General features: G+C 44.5%; 1 protein-coding gene across 1 annotated transcript in view; it reads left to right on the plus strand.

Annotated features, from left to right (window-relative positions):
• MRTFA (myocardin related transcription factor A) overlaps positions 1-21,553 on the plus strand; it is a 166,888-nt gene that overhangs the window by 124,673 nt on the left and 20,662 nt on the right. Inside the window, 5 exon segments of the mRNA XM_037846677.1 lie at positions 5,942-5,997; positions 9,060-9,135; positions 10,086-10,247; positions 14,428-14,603; positions 15,195-15,344. Coding sequence (XP_037702605.1) covers positions 5,942-5,997; positions 9,060-9,135; positions 10,086-10,247; positions 14,428-14,603; positions 15,195-15,344 — 620 coding nt within the window.

Consider the following 21,553-nt stretch of genomic DNA (forward strand, 5'->3'; position numbering starts at 1 on the left):
CGTGGCTCCCCTCTTGGTCTCCAGTGACACCATAAGGTGGGGGGTTTGTTTCTGGCTAACGGGGACAAAAATCCCAGCTCCTTATTTGGCCCTCTGATCCCACCTGAGCAGGGCCATTGGGATGCCTCATTGCAGCCTTGTGAGGGTGGAAGTCCAGGCTCCTTACCTGGCCTTTGCTGGCAGGGGTGGGGCCACAATTTTTTTCTGTGGTGTTTGGCTGGAGTTAGAACTGTTATTGTCTAAAAGTTTTCTGTCTTTCTAGGTCCTTTGGCTAGAGAGCGTAGGCTTTGCTTTTTTTTCATCTTTTGATGTTTTGGAGTTTCCTGCTTCTTCAGCTCCAAGTCTGGGATGTATGAATCAAAAAGAAAATCCAAGGAACTCACCATCATGTCGTTCTTGGGTTCCGAGGTCCCTTGCCAGTGTACCTTCTTCTCACCACTTTTCAGAATCTATTTACATGTTTGTTTTACATATAACGCCCAAACCTTCTGGAAGCAAAAGTCCCTCCAATAGCCCATTATAATTTTTTGTGGGCCAGGCCCTCCTTCCCATTCCAGCCACACAGTCTCCACGTGAACTCTTTGATCCAACCATATGAAGCTAGTAGTACCTTGCACTGGCCTTGCGTTTTCATGCCCCATGCTTTTGTTCTTGCTCCAGCTCAGCCTTGCGTGACTTCCCCAGGCCCTTGTCTGCCTCTAGTGCTCCTATCCAGTTCATTTGGGTTTTCGCTCTTGCAGATCTTCCTGGACTATTCATACACTCTTACCCCAGGTTGAATTTTGCTTCTTCTGTCCTTTTTAGCACTTTAAATTATCTCTGCTGTTGTACTGCCATCTTATATTGTAATTATTTGTCTTTCCCCTCACCAGATCTCTCTGAGGGTTGGGATTTCCTCCCTATGTATCCTCGAACCCTCAGTAAATAGCATAGTATTTCATCATTGTTTATTGGGGAGCTGGATAGATGGATGGGTGAATATATTTCTAGTTTTGAGTTTATTAATATGCCCCCATTGATGCACATTGTGTATGTCTTCTGCTTCTCTAGTGGAAAAAGAAGCCCAACAGGCTGCCACAGGACTATTTGGACTGTGACACTCCATTAGCCTCTGTTAACCATACTTTGTTCCTCACTTTTGAGTTTTTCTGAGTATAAAATTGTTGGTGAGCTTCTGGCATATTATCTTCTCGAGAACAGGAGCCATCATTTGTTTAGGTCAGTGCCTCATAAAGTGTTATTCCAACCCAGGCACCTAATAAATGTTCCTTAATGATGATGAAGAGGAAGTAAGACTTGATGGTTAACTGCTGTCATTCTCCCACTGAGATGCATTTCCAGAATTGTTTTGTGGATCCCAGAAGACTTTCACTTGCCCACATGTTTAAGCAAATCTAGTGTGATGTCCTGAGGGTCCTCATACTTATTATTTAGTGCAAGATTAAGACAGTTCTGGTCCTGGTGCTCCTACACTGGAGGCTACAAAACCTTGCAGACACACACTAATCAAGGTGTCAGTGTAATTTAAAAAAAAATGGAAGCAGGTTTTTTTTTTTTTTTTTTTTTTTTAATTTCTCTAATTCACAAATGACCTCAATTAAGGCAGCAAATGTGTAAGGGGAGAAAGAAAGTGGATGATGGAGAAAGGGAACAGATCGTTAATTGGTGGTTATAGCCAGCCAGGGGTGGGGCTCACATCTAGAACTGAAACTGTGAGCTGGAACACCACACCTCTTACCACTTCTGTTTATTTGATTTCCATAGAAATCTTGGTTATTTTTCCTTTTCAATATGTGCTGAACCCTTCCTTTGTTCACAGAAGGCAATACAAGAATTCCAACAGAACCAGCTTCCAGAGGATGGTAGTAAAGGATCAAGAACTGCCCTCTGACGCTGAAAATGTATATTCTCTTAAACAACATGCATAGCCCTTGTGTTTGCATTGGTCTTTGGGGGCTTTTCTTTCCAGAGACGGCCTTCTAGGAGCTTCTGGGAAAATGAAATTTCCAAGTGAGTAGTTCCTGGCTGCTTCGGGCAAAGCCGCCAAGACAACAAGGAGTAGAAGGAGGGAGATGGAGGGCCAAAGCAAGCGCAGCCCTCCTGTTAGGACACACTTACATGGGTTAACTCTGAGTTGAGTCTTTGGGCTTTTTCTACAACTAGCAGAGCCCTTAACTTTAAAACCTATTTTCTGCTTTGCTTTGTTTCCTTGTACCTTATCCCCTTTGTGTGGAAGCCTGATTCTACACTGTCCGTCATCCAGAAAGTCCAGGGCTTACTTGCCATGCCCTCACATCTCTTTCATTAGGTTTCCATCCCCAGTCGTGGTTTTAACCAAGGTGGGCCATACATGCACAGAAGTACCCTCCCTTCTCAACCCCCAAGTATTCCCCTCCTTTCTCAAACCTCAGATACTCCTCTCCCTTCTCAAACCCCAAGTATTCTGAGTGCATTTGCTCCTCAAATGAACCTGAGAAATGCCTAACCGGAAGTCCTGACAGAACCCTGAAGCAGGAGGGGCCATGGTTACTCCCTCTTCCTTTTAGCTGTCTGTGGTTAATTGAAATTACTGAACTTCTATCTGAGAACAGGATGAAAAATGGGGAAAGAGCAGCGCAAACTGAGTTGGACTACTCGGGGCCTTAAGAGAAATGGACACAATTGTCAGATGGCTTAGACAAAGGAAGAAGAAGGAAGACAGAACCAGACCTGGGTTGAGTACATTTCTACCACCCAGTGACTGACCTGATAGGTTACTACATCTCACCCCGTGTTTGTTTCGTCATGTGTAAAATAGGAATAAAAGTCCCACCTCATGGGTGTTTTGAAGGATTCAATGAGATTATAATGTTGTTGTTGTTAATTATAAAATGAAACACTCTTTTGGGATTGGTAGTTATTGTCTTGTGTTCTTTTCGTAATCCTCATTTCTGGTTCTCTTGACCAGGCCTAACCAACTAATGAATTCCTCTGGCCACCTTCTGCCCCTTCCGCTTATCTCCCAGTACCTGTGCTAAAGGTGGCTCCTGTTGCTCCATGTTGAGCTTTCCCTGCCTGCAGTCACTTTGAGCTCCTCTTTTGAGCCATCCTCACACCTGTTTGTACTACTGCTGTGCTCAAGCTGATCTTTCCATGTTGTCTGGACTCACATGTGCAGCTAAGCAGTACCTGTGATTGAAGCCACCTTGCCTCCCTATCCAATAGACTTCTACTTCTATAATTTTTTTAAAAAAGTTAAGAAGCCAACCTGCAGGAGTGGAAAGTTCTCTGACTTGAGGGTGAGACAATTACGTTGTAATCCTGATTCTGCCATTTACTAGACTTTCATAAGTCTAGTAATGAAGACATATTCTGATCCTGTCCTTCTTTGTAAAATGGAATGCTACCTACCATGGAATCATTAGGAATATAAATTAGGCAATGTGTTTAAAATGTCTAGAACAGTGCCTGCCACATGAGTAAGCACTGAACAAATATTAAATGCTTCCTTCCTGTTATGTGAAAATTTCCTTAGTTCAGTGGAACCAAATAGGAATTCATATAAACTATGGCCAGTTCGCTTACCCCTTATCCCCCATTAGTACTGTATCATCCTTTGTATATGAGGACATTATATGCCCTCCTTCCATCAAGAAATTCTGTGCTTTGTGAGTTGTTTTTCCAGAAGTTGGATTTGTGTCTTACCCCTTGGGATAGCCAATGTAAGTTGTTGAGGCAGCAAGCCAGCCAGGGTTTCGTCAGATAATCTGTGACTGTGGGTGCAGAGTGAAACTAGCTGGCCGGCTGGGAATGGAACCCATGATCCCACCAATCATTGTGTTTGATGACAACGGCACCTTCCTGCCTGTGTGAGTGCATCTCCTGGTTCAGAGCACTTCCACTCTCAATAGATTCATACAAGAGCGCTGGGAAGTGGGCAGATCCTCCCTCTGCAGAGAAGAAAATGAGAACCAGAAAACAGCCTCGCCTCTGTCACTGCAGTAGTAATTAATTGGTTGAACCTGAGAATAGAACACAAATCCCTTGGCTGTCTAACCAGGACATTTGTGAAGGTTTGAACCCAGATGAGAGCAAGAATTCTGGCTGTTCAGGTGAAAGTTTAGTGCTCTCCAACAGAATCTTCTAGCTCTCCTGTCACTAGTGTGCATTCTCTATTTCCTTTGTTTAGAGAGTATTCGTTAGTGCATTTGAGGAATTATTATTGAGCGAATACTGTGTTCCAGGTACTCAAGACACTTGGGATACTGGCAGAAATTAAAGAAATAGACAAAAACCCATGCTGTGCCCTGATGGAGTTTAAGTTCTCATGATAGGAAACAGACAATAAACAAATAAAAATATATAGTATGACTATATAGAATGTCAGATGGTGATGAGTGCTGTGGAGAAAAGTAAAATGGAAAAGGAAGCTGGGATGGGATGGGGTGGGCATTATAGATTTCTTCTTTGATTCTGTGTACTTAATAGTCTCATCCATGTCATCAGCTGACTAAGAGCCAAGGTTGTATGTTCATCACATCCTGTACAGATTACTGCATATCAGGGATTTTGGAGACCAGCTTTATACAGTAAAAACAGGTGCAGGGGATGTCTGTTTACCCATGGAGAATGCCTGAGACCTCCCAGATTAGAATTTCCATAGTTTGGGTACTGCCCTGGCATGCAGCTGATAGGTTGGGGGAGGGACCCTATAGTCAGTTTTCTTAAATCTACCACTCCCCCTGCTGTTCAAGTATGGAATGGGTTCTCAACTGAGCTTTGAAGACTAAGTTTCTTTTTTTATCATAAGATAAAGCATTTTTAAAAAGTAAGTACTGATGGGACATTTGGAGCTTTCTTCTGAGACTGCTGTTGTTGAGGCCCATCCCACCCGGGAGAAGAGGAAGCACAAAGGCCCAGGCAGGATAGGGTCATATCTATGCTCTTACTACTTTTAGCGTCTTACTACTTTTACCCCTGCGCTCACACCACAACCATCAGCCTAGCAAAAATTATCTCTGCACACAGTTTCACAGCTGTTCTGAAATTCTAGGGCAGCAGAAGTGAAACTGACCACAGCCTTGTAAATTTCTCTTATTGCTATGGTTCCCTACTTGAAGTGAGTCAGGCCTTTCCCCTCTCTTCGTCAGTGTCCTAAAGTGCCATTTGTCCGCATAGCTGAGTTTTTGACAAAAGGTGCAGCATTTGTAGAGGATCTTGGTTTGGTCTCCACCTCACAGTTGTTTGTTTTTGAGAGCTGTGCTCTGTGTGGTAGTATCCCCAGAATAGAGCCGGGCCCTTGACCAGGGCTCTAGTGAGCCCTTCTTGTCACCTGTGCTTGTGGGTGTTCACCAGGGTTAACCATACAATTGCTGAAAAATTCTTTTTATTCCTTAGAGATGGAACTAAAGTTAATTTTAGCAGTACTGTCAGTATCAGTTGACGTGAAGAAGGAAATGGCACCTGAGTGGACATATATCTTTTTAATTTAGCTGCCCCATTAAGACAGTTTCGGTCACTTTTTGATTCCTAATGAGGTTTAAGAATTCTGTGCCCCCGACATGTGCTCTGCTCCTCCTCGAGTTTAGGTCTCCCAGAGAGTAACTTGAGGCCCAACCGACATTCTCAGAGAGTTGACTGATGAGGATTGTGCAGCTGACATTTCAGTAATGGGTACAGGGTATTTTATCAAGTTATATTCCATGGATGTACTTTATTGAACCCATGCTTAGGGAGTGACTGTTTGCCTGAAGAATCATAAAGCAACCCAAACTGCTTCATTTGGGCAAACAAACCATGAACATACATGCTCACTCAGGTGCCATTTCCTTCTTTACTTTAGCTGATATTAATAGAACTCTAAAATTAACTTGAATTGAAGATGTCTTCTCTACTGTCAACTGTAGTACTGATCATGATACTTCCCTGTAAAGTAATTCTTGTATGGTTTTTCTCCCAACAGCTTTGAAAAGTCCAGCTGCATTTCATGAGCAGAGAAGGAGCTTGGAGCGGGCCAGGGTAAGGCACATTTCCTCTCCAAAGACCTCCAAAGAGCATTTTCGGAACTGATTGCTTTGTTGGTTCTATTTCCTTTCAATCTAATGTGTCCGAGGGTCAGCCCTTGCCTCATAGTTCTAGATAGAAAGCTCTGCTTTTCCTGCTTCTGTCCCTACCCCAGTCATCTCTCAGGTGATCATATGGAATATGATCAGAATGGGTTTTCTCTTTTAGGACCTTTAGGGGTATGGAATGATCATTTGATCATCTTTCCCTGAATCTTGCTTTGGAGACCACTAATAGTTCCATCTTTAATTCCACTTAACCTTTTGTAGATATTGGTGGTCAAGCACCAGCTGTGGCAGAGTTGCTGAGTAGTGGTCCCCTCGTGCCCAGGGCTACACTGCCCGTACCTCTGCAGTACAAGCATTCCAAGTGGCGAGAAACCTTACTGGTCTTGGTCTACCTTAGAGTAACTTAGTGTTTACTTGAGCTCTTCAGAAAGCAGAAGCTGGGCCTCACCCTCAGACCCCAGGTTTCATGCTGCAGCACCTTACTGACTGCCTTTTCCCTCCTCTTAGTTTCAGTTCTCCCAGGGACCTCTGGGGAATATTCTCCTGCTGGGTATGGGAGGAGATAGGGAAGTCACCAGAATAACTTCCCCTCCCACCCTCTTCATTTTTTTACATAAAAGACAAGGGGAAGAGAACTACCCCAAATGGAAGGCTGTAGGTGTGGCTCCCTGAAGATCCACAACTCTAAGAGAGACTTTGAAATATTTACCTCTAAGACTTTTCTTACTTCTATTATAAAAAAAAAAAGTCTTCCTTAGAAAATCATGATGAATTCTTAAGAGTGGGAAGAATGAGGTCATGGGTACTGGGGACTAAAGCAGAAGCAGACTGCTCGGTTTTTGTTTGCTGGGGCTATTAGAGAATTCAGCAGGGAGGAGGGGGTCGAGCAGCATTGTCTGCATGTCCTCAACCATTTCCTTGACTGCTTCTCAAGTAGGTAGGGAGTAAATCGTAACTAATCAGAGCAGCTACTATTTTACTGAGCACTTCCATGTGCTGGATGATATCCATTTCTTGGTTATCCTCACATCTGCTCTTATGATTAGGTCCTCTTGTCCTCATTTTGTAGATGCAGCTAAGATTGGTTAACTAATTTTTCTAGCTAGTAAGTGGCAAAGCTGGGACTCAAACCTTGATCTTTGGACTTCAGATGTTTCCTTAATCGCTACTGTATTCCACCTTGACCTTAGTTGCTATTTAGTTTCAAATGGCTTAGAAATCATGCCTCCCACTGGTGTTTGTGAAGACCTGCAGCACCCACCATCTGTTCTGCCAGTCTCTCCAACAGCGAGGCAGCTTAGGGCGTTTGGCCAGAGCCCACAGCTGCTTTAAACCTTCTATGGAGAGCTCCCTAACCCCAGGGCTGGCTCAGTTGCTCGCCCACAGCACCAAGGGAACAAGAGGCCAGAGCAAGGACAAGTCTTTACCTTTATTGCTTGTTGTGTCCTCTGATACTTTCTTTTCTATTCTGTTCTGTCCTGTTCTGTTCTGACCCACTGGTCTTGACACACTAACGGTCTTTGACCTGTGGTTTGAAAAATGCTAGTGCAGAGGTTAAGAGCATAGGCTCTGGAGTTGGATGGACCTGGGGTCAGATATACTGTATAACCTTAGCCACGGTCAATGGGGATGGTTTAGTCCACCTGGAGTCTAATAAATATAGAAATGAGAACATTGGATTTGGGGGAACTAAAGTTATGACACCAGGTATCAAAATTAGCCTTCCATTTGGCAGCCATTCAAAGTGAATTGAGAATGCTCACGAGAGCATACAATGATAATTTTTTAAAATGGATATGAAATTATTATAGTAAATATAACTCTGCAAAATTAAACTTATCATCTACATGGAGGAATGACTAGAAATATGTCTCCCAAGATAGTAACTAGATGATGATTAAAAACTTTTTTTATTTGTTTTCACTTTCTAATTTTCAAAATTTTCTTTGATGAGCATATATTACTTTTATGTTAATAAGAGTGATAGATTTATATATATGTAACTAGTCCATGCATAATGGTTCAGCCACTCTGGAAGTCAGTCTAGCAGTTCCTTAGAAAACTAGATATAGCGTTACCCTTCGATCCAGCAATTGCACTTCTCAGTATATACCCGGAAGATCTGAAAGCAGTGACACAAACAGATATCTGCAGGCCAATGTTCATAGCAGCATTATTCACAATTGCCAAGAGATGAAAACAACCCAAATGTCCTTCAACAGATGAGTGGATAAATAAAATGTGGTATATACACACAATGGAATACTACATGGCAATAAGAAGGAACGATGTCGTGAAACATAAGACAACATGGATGAACTTTGCAGACATAATGCTGAGTGAACTAAGCCAGGCACAAAAAGAGAAATATTATATGCTGCCACTAATATGAACATTGAAAAATGTAAAATAAATGGTTTATAATGTAGAATGTAGGGGAACTAGTGATAAGAGCAATTAATAAAGGGGGAACAATAACCCAATAAGAACAGATAAGCTATCGTGGGTAAATTTAACGTTCTGGGAATGCCCAGGAATGACTTTGGTTTGTTAATTTCTGATGGGTATGTTAGGAACAAGTTCACAGAAATGTTGCTATATTAGGTTATTTTCTTGGGGTTGAGTAGGAATATGTTGGAAGTAAAGTAGTTATTTTAGGTGAGTTGTCTTTTTTTTACTCCCTTGTTATGGTTTGTTTGAAATCCTTTTTTATTGTATTTTTTTTTTTTAATTTTTTATATAATTAAAGTTAATTTAAAAAAAAGGGTTAATAACTAGTCCATCCTGAGAGAGACAAATGGTCTTGAAAGTTGATGTATCCCCGCAAGGCTGTGCCTCCCAGGCCTCTCCTTGCCTCAAAACCTTGCATCACCAAGTTGAGATCATGGGGTGGGGGCATGCAGAGGTGACCAGCAGCAGCCACTACAGCCACGGCTGCTTTTGTGGCCATATCCATACCGTAAGCCTGTAAGCTAGTTTTGAGAGCTTCTTGGTTTGTTTTTTTCATAGACAGAGGACTATCTGAAACGGAAGATTCGTTCCCGGCCAGAAAGATCAGAGCTGGTCAGGATGCACATTTTGGAAGGTGAGTTAGATTGGAAATGCTCCTTCATCTAAACCCATTTTCTCACTGTGTTTTTATTCCTGCACCACCCACATTTCTTCCTCTGTCTTTCATATCATTGCCTTTGCTATTGACAGTGGGTATAGCCAGAGTCTTAACACAGTAAAACAGCAGTGCTGTGGTAGTCTCCGCTGATTTCAGGGAATTCCCAAAGACGCCCAATCACATTCCCTTGGGTTGGTTGGCTTGACTTCTCCTATGGCCATTTGTGACTCGGATTCTCAATATCCCTCAGTCGCAGATGGAATCCTTTCTCTCTGCCAGGGTAGATCCTCTCTCCTCCAAAACCTGTTTTCAAAATTCACTTTCTTTTCTTATATTCATTCATTTATTAACTTAGCATTTTTGAGCACCTGTGATTATACAAATAAGATCATCCCAGACATAACCACCCTGGTCCCAGCCACACAATTCTTTCCACATTTCTAGTGAAACAGAGGTTTTGGCTCCTGGGAACAGGGTAAATCACGCATTTTTGTTTGTTTAATTTTGAAGTTTTGGGGACTGGAAGAGAGCTTTTCTAGTTTGAATTCTACACTCTGCAGATAAACATACTGAGTCCCTGAGCAAAGAGGGGAATAGGTCCCAGTGCCACAGCAAGTTCAAGGTAGAGCAGAAACAATCTGTGGTCTGGTGCTCTTTCAGCTCTTTAGCTCCATTGAAGGAAGTCCTCTGGCTGGCCTGTGCCTGATGACCACTGTGTGAGTGATCACATAGTGCTCATAGTAGGGGCCCCTTCTTTTGTCCTTGTGAAACTTCAGTCCAGGCCACCCTTCTCTACCTAGGATGTGCTATCCATTCTGATGGTCTCTGCTCCTTCCCAGAAAGGAAGGAGAGTTACTCTGGAGTTCCCAGGGCAGAACCAGGATCATTCATATATCCTCCTGCACCTCATTCTGTCTCATGGGCAGAGACCTCGGCTGAGCCTTCCCTCCAGGCCAAGCAGCTGAAGCTGAAGAGAGCCAGGCTGGCTGATGATCTCAATGAGAAGATTGCACAGAGACCTGGCCCCATGGAGCTGGTAGAGAAGAACATCCTGCCTGTGGAGTCCAGCCTGAAGGAAGCCATCATTGGTAAGGGGGCTCTGGCCACGCTGTGTGGACTTGCAAGCTGGGACACCAAGGGAAAGGGTTGCTGTGAATAGAGCAGAATTTGGTCAGGACTCTTGGCTTCTTGCTCTTTGACTCCTTACTTAGCCTTGAGGGAACCAAGGTAGAGAATGGGAGGGCCGGGAAAACACATTGTAGTGCCAGTTGCCTTGGGGATCAGGGCCATACAAAAAAACATACTAAATAATAGACAAGTCCCTGTCCACCTTCCATCTCTGTAAATTCAATGACTTCTCTCTTACAGGGTAGGAAGATATTAGAATCATTATGGAGATGCTGGAAATTAGAAATCTGTACACCACTGTTTTTATTATTGAAATCCCTTCTTGGAGCTTGGCACTTTCACCAGATATTTCATTCAGCAAACATTTATTGACCCAGACAGTATGGCAGGTACTAGGACCACAGCCCCACAGAACAGACCAAGACCCTTTGTTGTTATGGAGCTCATGCTGGGTGGGGTGGGGGGTACAGGCAGGTACACAGGCAATGACATGGCAGAGGCAGAAGCTGGGCTGAAGGGAGCTCAGGGTGCTCCAGGCACTTGAAGGAGAGTCACCCAACTATGTCGTGACCTTAGAGGAAGTGACAGCCAAACCTGGGGCTGAAGGAAGGGTAGGAAATAGATAAAGTATATGTGGTGGGCGTGGCAGGGAGGGGGAAGGAGAGGAGAGTTTCTGAGTAGAGAGAGCCAGCCATGTGTGTGGGGCAAAGAGATGAACTCCCTCTAAAGAAGTTCAGGGTGTCAGTATGTGGAGCTGAAAGAGAGAAGTGTCAGGACGTGAGTTGGGCAGAGTCCAGGATGTGCAGGGCCTTGGGTGCCTTGTTAAGGCATTTGGGCCTGCTTTGCTCAGATGTGGGTAATAGTGTGATACAGACATGTCTCCTTCGTTGCGTTGGGCCAAGACCTGATATCGGGCATGGGGATGCGTTCCTGCTCTCAGGGAAGAGGCTTGTGCCTTCAGAGAAGAGACTTCACTTTTCCCTCTTGTAATAATGCATTACATCGTCAGGCAGGGCATGAGAGGAGAACCGCTGGAGCAGGCTTCCAAAGCATGCCGAGTTTGGCCCTGAACCCTGGATCAGAGGAGACTGGAGGTTTCTAGAGCCTCATCTATATTGTTAGCACAGGGGCAGCCCCCCCTTGTTGGAGCCTGACACACCTTGGGTCCCTAACAACCCTTTTCCCCTTTTGGCACAGAAGCCTTTATAGCCCACATGGACACTCTGATGTCCTCATTTGCTGATTTGCCCACAATCTGACAATCATTTGCCAAGAGTTGATGATGTGTCAGGCCCTGTGTGAGGTCCTGAGTTACAAAGATGAATAAAATACTACTACTGCCCTCAAAGAGTTCAGCCTGATCTGAGAAGACTGACATACAAACCACACTGCGTAGTAGGAAGGCCGTGAGCCCTGGGGATTGGGATAGGTCACCTGCCTCGTGGAACTATTTTCAGGATCGCATGCAATGGTGGATTGGGTACAAAGGGCCCAGAATGGTGTTTGGTGCTTGGGGAGACTCTTGCTGAATGGCTTCTGTTACCAGTAGCAATAACGTTAATGACAGAAGGGTTGATAATGGCTATAATGGATATGTACCTAAAATGCAACAGGAGCTGAGCAGAGAGAGGGACTTCTCTCAGGGATGGGTATGGGTGATGGTGGGTGAGGAAGTACCTGCAAGTGATACAGCTCATTTGGGGTCAACTGGAGGTTGAATCCGAGTTGCCAAGTGGAGAAGGTGTCTAGGGAAGAGCATGGGCAGCGGCCTGGAGGCCTGGCAGAGCACGGCTTATCTGAGGAGTGGGAGGTAGTTTAGTTTGACAATGAGCTACTCACTGAGGACTTCAGAGAAAGAAGCACTTGCCAGCAAAAGCCAGATCACATGGGCTGAGGAACGAGTAGGAGGTAAGGCAGTGGTAACAGCAAATGTTTATTTGTTCAAGAGTTCAGTGTAGAAGGAAATGAGGGAGATGCTGGGTTGAAGAAGGATTTTTAGGCTGTGAGAAATATGGCAGGTTTATGGACTGACAGGAAGGAGTCAGGGGAGAGGCGGAGGAGAGGAGATGGGAGTATGGGAGGAAAGGGACAGTGACTGGGCAGCACCAAAGGAGAAGTAGGAAATTGAACCAGGGCTGAGGTGGAGGTCTCAGCTTCCACAGGTGTGGACAGAGGGAAATGGCACAGCAGGAGGAGGGAGAGAGCGAGTTAGTTCTGAGGCCTACTGAGAAGCAGGGAAGCGTGGGATGGGGGCTTAGGAAAGGCCACATTTCCCACAGCCTTCCCAACACACTTCCCCTTGGGCACTCATGTCTCGCCTGCATGCCACACACAGAGTGCACACTCATACCTGCTTGATCACACACATACTCACACCTTTTGCTCCAGGCCACCCCGGTTGATCTCTAAGACATATGTCAAGCCTCTCTCCTCTTGGAGTCCCAAGTGTTCCCTGAGCTTCTGTATTCCCCTCTAATTGAGCATTTACTGTGCCTTAAGGTTACTGGGCCGTAAACTGGAGGGCAGGGACCCCATCTTTGTTATCTCCATACCCTGCCTGCACTAGTCTTTGGTCTTCTCTGGTATTGCCAGCACCTCCCTCGGATTGGACTGGTCTGGGTTGGGTTGGGAACTGCAGCTCCTCCATCCTGGGTGCCCTTTTTAAAGTGCTGGGCACTGGGCTGTTGCTCTCCCACAGCAGGTCCCCTCACTAGGAGTAAGAGATCACATGGGAAACAATCTAGGTGTCCGATCTGCCTGAAGTACACGGCGAGCAGTGAGCTCCATCCCCTCTGTGCACGTGCATGTGTGTCCTCTGCTGGGGAGATGACGGAGTGTGCTGACAGCCTGGCTGTAGAGATAGAGGAGCGGGCCTAGTGGTGGACTTCCCTGGCTCTGTCTCCGCAGTTGACCAGTGCATCTTTCTCAGATTCCAAGGGAGGAAAGAGTCTCAGGTCATGGCCCTGGAGAGGAAGCCTCTGTGCTGGGAGAGTTACTGCCTGGACAAACCCAGACTGAGCTCCCACCAGCTGGTTCTTGTTCCTTATCTGTGGTCTTCCCACCAGAGCAGATTTCCTCAGTCTGGGCCAGCAGCTCACCTCTGATACCTTCACCACTGCATCAGCTCCTCCTGTTGTGAAAAGCAGGCAGAGCCTCGCTCCCCGCCAGTGCTAAGGCGGTGGTCATGACAAGAGTCCTTTGAAATATCCTACTTGCCTCTTCAGATCTCCCTCATGCTCCCTGTTCCCATCTTTCCTTCCCCCTGGTTTCTGGGATTTCCACACTGGGACCCCAGAGAGCACCCCTCCTCTCCCTGCTTCTCCCTCCCAGCTCTGCCTGGCCCCGTCTGGCCCAGAAGGAGATGCACTTGCGGGCACACCTAGGGCCTGACTCTGGGTTAGGTCCAAGCAGTTGCACCCAACAGGATGTGTTTTCTTCCTGTCGCCTCTGCTGCTGAGGTATTGGGGCTCTGGGAGTTACTTACCTCTAAAAGGAGGTTGCCATATTCCAGTCAGCCATTTCACCTGTGCAGGCAAGCCTCTCTTTACTGGGATGCCCTCCATCTTTGACCTCAGAACCAGGCTCCTTGGTCTGGTCCAGGCCTTTGGGAATTTTTGACAGTTGGCAAGGGAAAGAGCTGCACTAGTCCAAGCTCCCCGTAGTCCCTGCCTCAGCAGGATCTGTAAGCATCAGAAGAAGAGGAGAGTTTTGTGCAGTCATAAGATAGAAATAAAGTACCTTTAGCAGCAGGGAAATAGCTAGGTGGAGGAGGCAGCCGAGGATCTCCTACTGAGGCAGCAGAACAGAGGGAAAGGGGCACTTGACTTTGAAGACACAGTAAAGAGTTCAAAGTAGCAGGTTAAAAATCATGCTTTGCCTCAAGCCCAAAGGAGCACTTTGATGGCCCACTAGAACTTTCTGGCCTTTGTTTTGGGTCATGGTGAGCTTTCCAAGAGCTCTTTTGGATAGACAAAGCCCATTGGCTTCTGGTCTCCCTTTCCCTTCTGCCTTCCTGGAGCGCGGGAATCACAGGGGAAGCCCTTGGCTTTGACAGCCTCTGGCTGGTGAGCAAGGCCTTTCTTTCCCATTGCCCATGCCTTGGGGCCAGAGGTGGAGTCTTATGCTGACTTTGGGTTTCAGTGGGCCAGGTGAATTATCCAAAAGTAGCGGACAGCTCTTCCTTCGATGAGGACAGCAGCGATGCCTTATCCCCTGAGCAGCCGGCCAGCCATGAATCCCAGGGCTCGGTGCCGTCACCCCTGGAAGTCCGAGTCAGCGAATCACTGCCCAGTGCCACCTCTGTGTCCCCTACTCAGGTGAGCTTGACTACTTCCAGATGCTTCCCTTATTCCCCAAGATCCCCAGACTTGCTGGGCCTGCCCAGAAGTAAGGTGAGCCCCCTGGGCCTGGTGGATGAGTCCTGCTCTGGCACAGGGAGGCCAGGGGGTTGTTACCCAGTGGTTCAGGAGCTGGCTGCTTGAGTACGTGATGGTGGGGAGGGGGTGCTGGCAGTGGGCCCCTGTTTCATTGCAGGCAGTTGGAGCCAGCCTGTGCCAGCCTAGACTGAGGACACTGGCTAAGGCTGCCTCGAAATTGGATTCACAAATCTCTCTGGCTGCTCCATTTTTATTCATTCAGAATAGCCTGCTTTGTTTGCATGCATTCAGTTAAGTGATCTTTTCTCTACCCTTCCGTCTGTTCTTTTCCATTTCCTCTGCCTCTCTGGGGGTGCCCTTACAACCCCCCCCCCCCGCCGGTCTTTGCCATCATTTATCCTTTCTGACAGACAGTATCCTAGGAGGTAACCATCACCCTGCCTCCTATACAGGATCCCTGATTCCTTGGAGGAGCTAGGTGAGAGCAACCAGGAAAGGGAGGGGGTCCTTACTTTCCCTCTTCCCTTTCAGGTTGTATCTCAACTTCCGATGGGCCCGGATTCCAGAGAAACACTGTTTCTAACAGAGCAGCCACCCCTGCCTGCCCCACCTCTGCTGCCTCCCAGCCTCACCAATGGAACCGCTGCCCCCACTGCCAAGCCCACCCCAACGCTAATTAAGGTACAGTTCTTCTAGGGGGTCGAATCCTCCCCTTCCCATTGGTCCTCTAAGCCCTGCTGTGATTCAGTCCAGCTGATGGGGTGCCTGCAGGGGTTGGAGGACTTACTTTCTCCCACTGGTCAGGGACCAACAGAAGTCACTAAGGTGATCTGGGGATTTCTTCCTGTGTTCTTTTCTCCAGGGAGCACTAGCAGAGACAGCCATAGCCACCTTTTTCTGAATGTTCTTTCCTTTACTCATCCATGAAAACAATCCCCACATGTGCTTATTGAATCAACTTCACAGTCTCATGAGTTGATTCAGTAGATTAACAGTAGAATTTTGCAAATGACATATCTCAGAAGTGAAGTGATTTGCCTGAGGTCACACAACTGGTACTGTTGGGTGTTTATTTTTATTTTCCTACTTTAAGGCCTACCCTGATATAGCTGAAGGGAACAAGGTTTGCCACAGACCCCACAAAATTGCATGGGGGTACTGTACTGGGCACGCCGGCTGCCAGCATGCAGAGAGGCGTCAGATGCTACTCTCAGCAGCACCGAGGGCTGATGCCCTGGTCCTTGCTGCCCTCCCGAACCACCTGTCCTGAGCTCTGCGACTTAGTCCCAGGGCTTCCACCTCTCCCGTGCCTGTGTTCCTGCTCCTGCTGGCAGGTTCACTTCCCTCTCCCACTGGGCTTCTTCCTTGTCCTTTCAGCTGTTCGTTCTCACTCGTTGGGCTGTCTCCCCACCCAGACCCCATGCCTGGCTTGGCAATTTCTCGCCATTCAGCATTCCTCTCCTCTTGCCATGGGTTTCAGGAGAGATTGGCAGCTCACAGCCTGGAACCCTTCTGATTATCACATTCTCTCACCTTCACTGAGCCCTTACTTGGCTCTGGGCTGCCTGTTCATTTTTCTTCTTTAAAAAAACTTTATTTTTAGTTGTGGTAAAATATGCATGACATGAAAATCATTTAAACCATTTTAGGTGGATAATTCTTTGACATTAAGTACCTTGACAATACTGAGTGACTTTTATCACTATCTCTTTCCAGACTATTTCCATCATACTCATTTAGCAATAACTCCCCATTGTCCTCTCCCCTCACCCCTCTCAACCTCCGTTCTGCTTTCCGTCTCTCTGAATTTACTTATTCTAAGTATTTCGTGCAAGAATAATCATACAGTGTCTGTCATGACTCAACATGATGTCATCACGGTTCATCCATGTTGTAGCATGTACCAACACTTTCATTTCTTTTTACAGCTGAATAATTTTCCATTGTATGGATATAGCGCATTTTGCTTATTCATTCTTCTTTTGACAGACACTTGGGTTGCTTCCATCTTTTGGCAATTGTGAATAATGCCACCATGAATATCCGTGTTTAAATATCTATCCAAGTCCCTGCTGTCAGTTCTTTAGGGTATATACCTAGGAGTAAAATTGCCAGGTCAGATGGTAATTCTATGTTTAACTTTCTGAGGACGTGCTAAACTGTTTTCCACGGTGGCTGCACCATTTTACATTCCTACCAACAATTTACAAGGGTTCCCATTTCTCCACATACTCACCAAACTTATTTTCAGTTTTTAAAAAATAATAGCTATTCTAGTGGGTGTGAAGTGGTATTTCATTGTGGCTTTCGTTTGCATTTCCCTAGTGAATGATGATGTTGAGCACCTTTTCACATACTTATTGGCCATTTGATTATCTTCTTTGAAGTAATGTCTATTCAAATCCTTGGCCCATTTTTAAATTCAGTTGTTTGTCTTTTTGTTGCTGAGTTGTAGGAGTTCTTTATATGCTATATATTAAACCCTTATCAGATATATGATTTCCAAATATTTTCTGCCATTCTGTAGAAATGTCTTCTTCACTTTCTGGATAATGTCCTTTAATACACAAGTTTTAAATTTTGATGAAGTCCGTTTTGTTTTTTCCTTTGTTGCTTGTGCTTTTGGTGTAAAATCTAAAAATCCAGTGCCTACTACATGGTCCTGAAGATATTTTCCTGTGTTTTCTGGTAAGAGTTTTATAGTTTTAGCTCTTTTATTTAGGTCTTGGATCCATTTTAAACTTACTTTTGTGTATGGTGAGAGGTAGGGGTCCACATGCATTCTTTCGCATGTGGATTTCCACTTGTCCCAGCATTATTTGTTGAAGGGACTATTATTTTCCCATTGAGAGGACTTAGCACCCTTGTTGAAAATCAGCTGGCAAAGATGTGTGGATTTATCTCTGGACCCTCAATTCTATTCCATTGGTCTATATATCCATCTTTATGCCAGTGCCACGCTGTTTTAATCACTGTCATTAAGTAGTAAGTTTTGGAATCAGAAGTGTGAGTCCCCCAACTTTGTTCTTCTTTGTCGAAGTTGTTTTGGCTATTCAGGGTCCTCACACTTTCATGTGAATTTGAGAATCAGCTTTTCTGTTTCTTCAGTAAAGGCTGCTTGATTTTGATAGAAGTTGCATTGAATTTGTAGGTCAGTTTAGGCAGTATTGACATCTTAACATTATTAAGTCTTCCAATCCATGAATAAGGAAAGTTTTGCCATTTATTTAGGTCTTCTTTAATTTCTTTCAGCAATGTTTTGTAGTTTTCAGTGTACAAGTCTTTCACCTCCTTGGTTAAATTTATTCTTAGGTATTTTATTCTTTCGGCTGCTGTTGTAAATGGAGCTGTTTTCTTAATTTTCTTTTCAGATTGTTGTTTACTGGTGTATAGAAACCCAGCTGACTTCTGTGTGTTTATCTTGTATCCTGCAACTTTGCTGAACTTGTCTATTAGTTCTAGTAGCTTTCTTGTAGATTCGTTGGGATTTTTTTAGGTGTGGGATCTTGTCATCTGTGAATAGGGGTAATTTGACTTCTTCCTTTCCAATTTGGATGTGTTTTATTTCTTTTTCTTGCCTGATGGCTCTGACTAGAACTTTAAGTACAATGTAGAATAACAGTGGTGACGTTGGGCATCGTTCTCTTGTTCCTGATCTTAAGGGTAAGTTATTAGTCTTTAGCCATTGGGCATGATATTTGCTCTTGGTTTTTCATAAACGTCCTGTATCATGTTGAGAAAGTTCTCTTCTGTTCCTTGTTTTCTGAGTATTTTTATCATGAAAGAATGTTGGATTTTGTCAAAGCCTTTTTTTTTTTTTTTTTTTCCTTTGCATCAATTGAGATTATCATGTGTGTTTTTTCCCCCTTCATTCTATTGGGGTATATTACATCAATCGATTTTCTTATGTTGACTTACCCTTGCATTCCTGAAATAAATCTCACTTGATCATGGTTTATAATCTTTTAAATATACTTTAGATTTGGTTTGCTAGTATTTTGTTGAGGAATTTCTTATCAATATTCATAAGGGATATTGGTCTATAATTTTCTTGTGCTGTCTTTATATGGTTTCGGTATCAGGGTAATGCTGGTCTCATAGAATGAGTTAGGAAACAATCCCTCTCTTCTGTTTTTTTGGAAGAATTTGAGAAGGATTGGTGTTAAATGCTTAGTAGATTTTAGCAGTGAAATCATCTGATCTTGGACTTTCCTTTGTTGGGAGATTAGTTACTTATTTAATCGTTAAAGTCTATTGAGATTTTCTATTTCTCTTGCATCAGATTAGGTAATTGGTATGTTTCTAGGAATTTGTCCATTTCATCTAGGTTTTCTAATTTGTTGGCATCTAATCATTGATAGTACCCTCTTATAATCCTTTTTATTTCTATTAAGTCAGTAGTAATATCCCCACTTTCATTCCACATTTCAGTTTATGTGCCCTTTCTTTGTCAGTCTGGCTAGCGTTGTTGTTTTAATTGATCTTTTCAAAATACCAACTTTGGTTTTGTTGATTCTCTCTATTGTTTTTCTATTCTCTATTTTATTTATCTCTGTTCTCATCTTTATTTCCTTTCTTGTAATTTTTTAAATTCAATTTTATTGAGATATGTTCACAAACCATACAGTCATCCACAGTGTACAATCAGTTGCTCACAGCAACATTATATAGTTGTGCATTCATCACTGCAATCAATTTTTGAACATTTTCATTACCATAAAAAAATAAGAAGAATAAAAAGTAAAGTAAAAAAGAACACTCAAAACATCCCCCGCCCCATTATTCATTTACTTTTTGTCCTCATTTTTCTACTCATCTGTCCATACACTGGATAAAGGGAGTGTGAGCCACAAGATTTTCACAGTCACACTCTCACATCATGTCAGCTATATAGTTATACAATTGTCTTCATAAGGACAAGCCCCAAGATCAAGGGCTTGGCCTACTAAACTGGTAGTTCCCAAAGCTTGCGAGAATATCAGGAATTCCCCATGTCGGGAAGTTCAGTATTTCCACATTTTCCCCCAGTCTCTCCAGGGGGTGTTGCAAATACTTTTTATTCTCTGCCTAGATTACTCTGGGGTGTATTGGGGCTTCACGCTAACCCGTACAAACCAACCAATCTCATTCCCTGTTCCAGGTTCCATGTAATTATGGTATTTGAGCAAATTGACCACAGAAGTTAAATTATATAGTGTGCTACAGAAAATATAGATTTTAGAGAACCTGAGATGGTGGCTAGGTGAGACAGGGCAAAAAAATACCTCCATGAAAAATTCTAGATAAAAGCCAGAAAGTGACCCAGAACACCAGTTCCAGTGATGTACCAACTGGACAAGGTTTGCTAAATCCACAGGGACCGTGCACTTGGTGAAACCGGGAGTCTGCGTTCTGAAAGGAATGAGTAAGCTGCTGAATATCCGGCAGCCACGCTGTGGTGTGGGGAAACTGAGGGTTGGCGTTTGGAGGCGGACTAGTTCTTTTTTAAAACAACCCAAAAGTGGCTGCACATATGGCAGCGAGAACCGCACAGTGAAGCGCTCCAGGAACGGGCTGTGCGAACGCCTCAATATCTGGCATGGAAGATAGCCTTTCATGCACCTGCTGCTAATTGTCTCGGAGTGACGAAGGCAGAGGTTAGCCAAAAGGGGAAAAAAAGCATGCCCCTTGCAGCCATCTTCCCAGCGGGCTGGGAACGCTCCTGCCTGGTGCCAGGGCCTCAGCCCAGAGCTGCCCCAAGAAACCCAGTGTGACGGGAGATGTTTCCAGCGGCACGTGCACACGCCACAGTGTCGGGCGTGGACAATAGCCTTTTGTGCACCCACAACAAATTGTCCCAGAACTGGCAGGGTAGAGCTGTGCGAAAAGGGGGAAATTAGCACGCCCCATACAGCCATCCTTACAGCATGCTGGGAATGCACCTACACGGCCTGGTGGCCCAGAACTTCCCTTGAGGGACGGTGCACACTTGTGACGTAGCACAACCTTCCCTCAGCAGAGACCCTAAAAGGGCATGGCTTGGAAGAGGGACCCACTCAGGAATCCCAGGGACCATATGCTAATACCAAAGACTTGTGGGTCAGCGGCAGAGACAATCTGTGGCGAGACTGAAATGAAGGTTTAGACTCTTGCTACAGCCTTAAATCTCCAGGAACACCTGGGAGGTTTGATTGTTAAAGCTGCCCTCCCTCCCTAACCGCTCAGACACACGCCCCACATTCAGGGCGGACAGCACCAACAACACACCCAAACTTGGTGCACCAATTGGTCCCCACAAGAATCAGACGCCCACACACCACAAAGACAAAGTTAGGGAGAACTGACTTGAGGGGAATAGGTGACTCGTGGACGCCATCTGCTGGTTAGTTAGAAAAAGTGTACACCACCAAGCTGTAGATCTGACAAATTAGAGATTCATCTTTGGATAATCCTACATATCCTAAAAGAACCCTATCAAGTAAAGCAATGCCAAGAGGCCAAAAACAACAAAAAATTTTACAGCATGTGATAAAACCAGATGATATAGATAACCCAAACCTAAACACCCAAATCAAAAGATCAGAGGAGACACAGTACTTGGAGCAATTAATCAAAGAACTAAAGACAAACAATGAGAGCATGGCACAGGATATAAAGGACATGAAGAAGAGCATCGCACAGGATAAAGGACATGAAGAAGACCCTAGAAGAACATGAAGAAATTACAAGAGTAAGTAAAAAAATAGATGATCTTATGAAAATAAAAGAAACTGTTAAACAAATTAAAAAGATTCTGGATACTCATAGTACAAGACTAGGGGAAACCGAACAACGAATCAGTGACCTTGAGGACCACAGAATGAAAAAATGAAAGAACAAAGGAAAGAATGAGGAAAAAAATTGAAAAAATC

This window comes from Choloepus didactylus, chromosome 8, assembly GCF_015220235.1.
Source record: "Choloepus didactylus isolate mChoDid1 chromosome 8, mChoDid1.pri, whole genome shotgun sequence".
Taxonomy (NCBI): domain Eukaryota; kingdom Metazoa; phylum Chordata; class Mammalia; order Pilosa; family Megalonychidae; genus Choloepus; species Choloepus didactylus.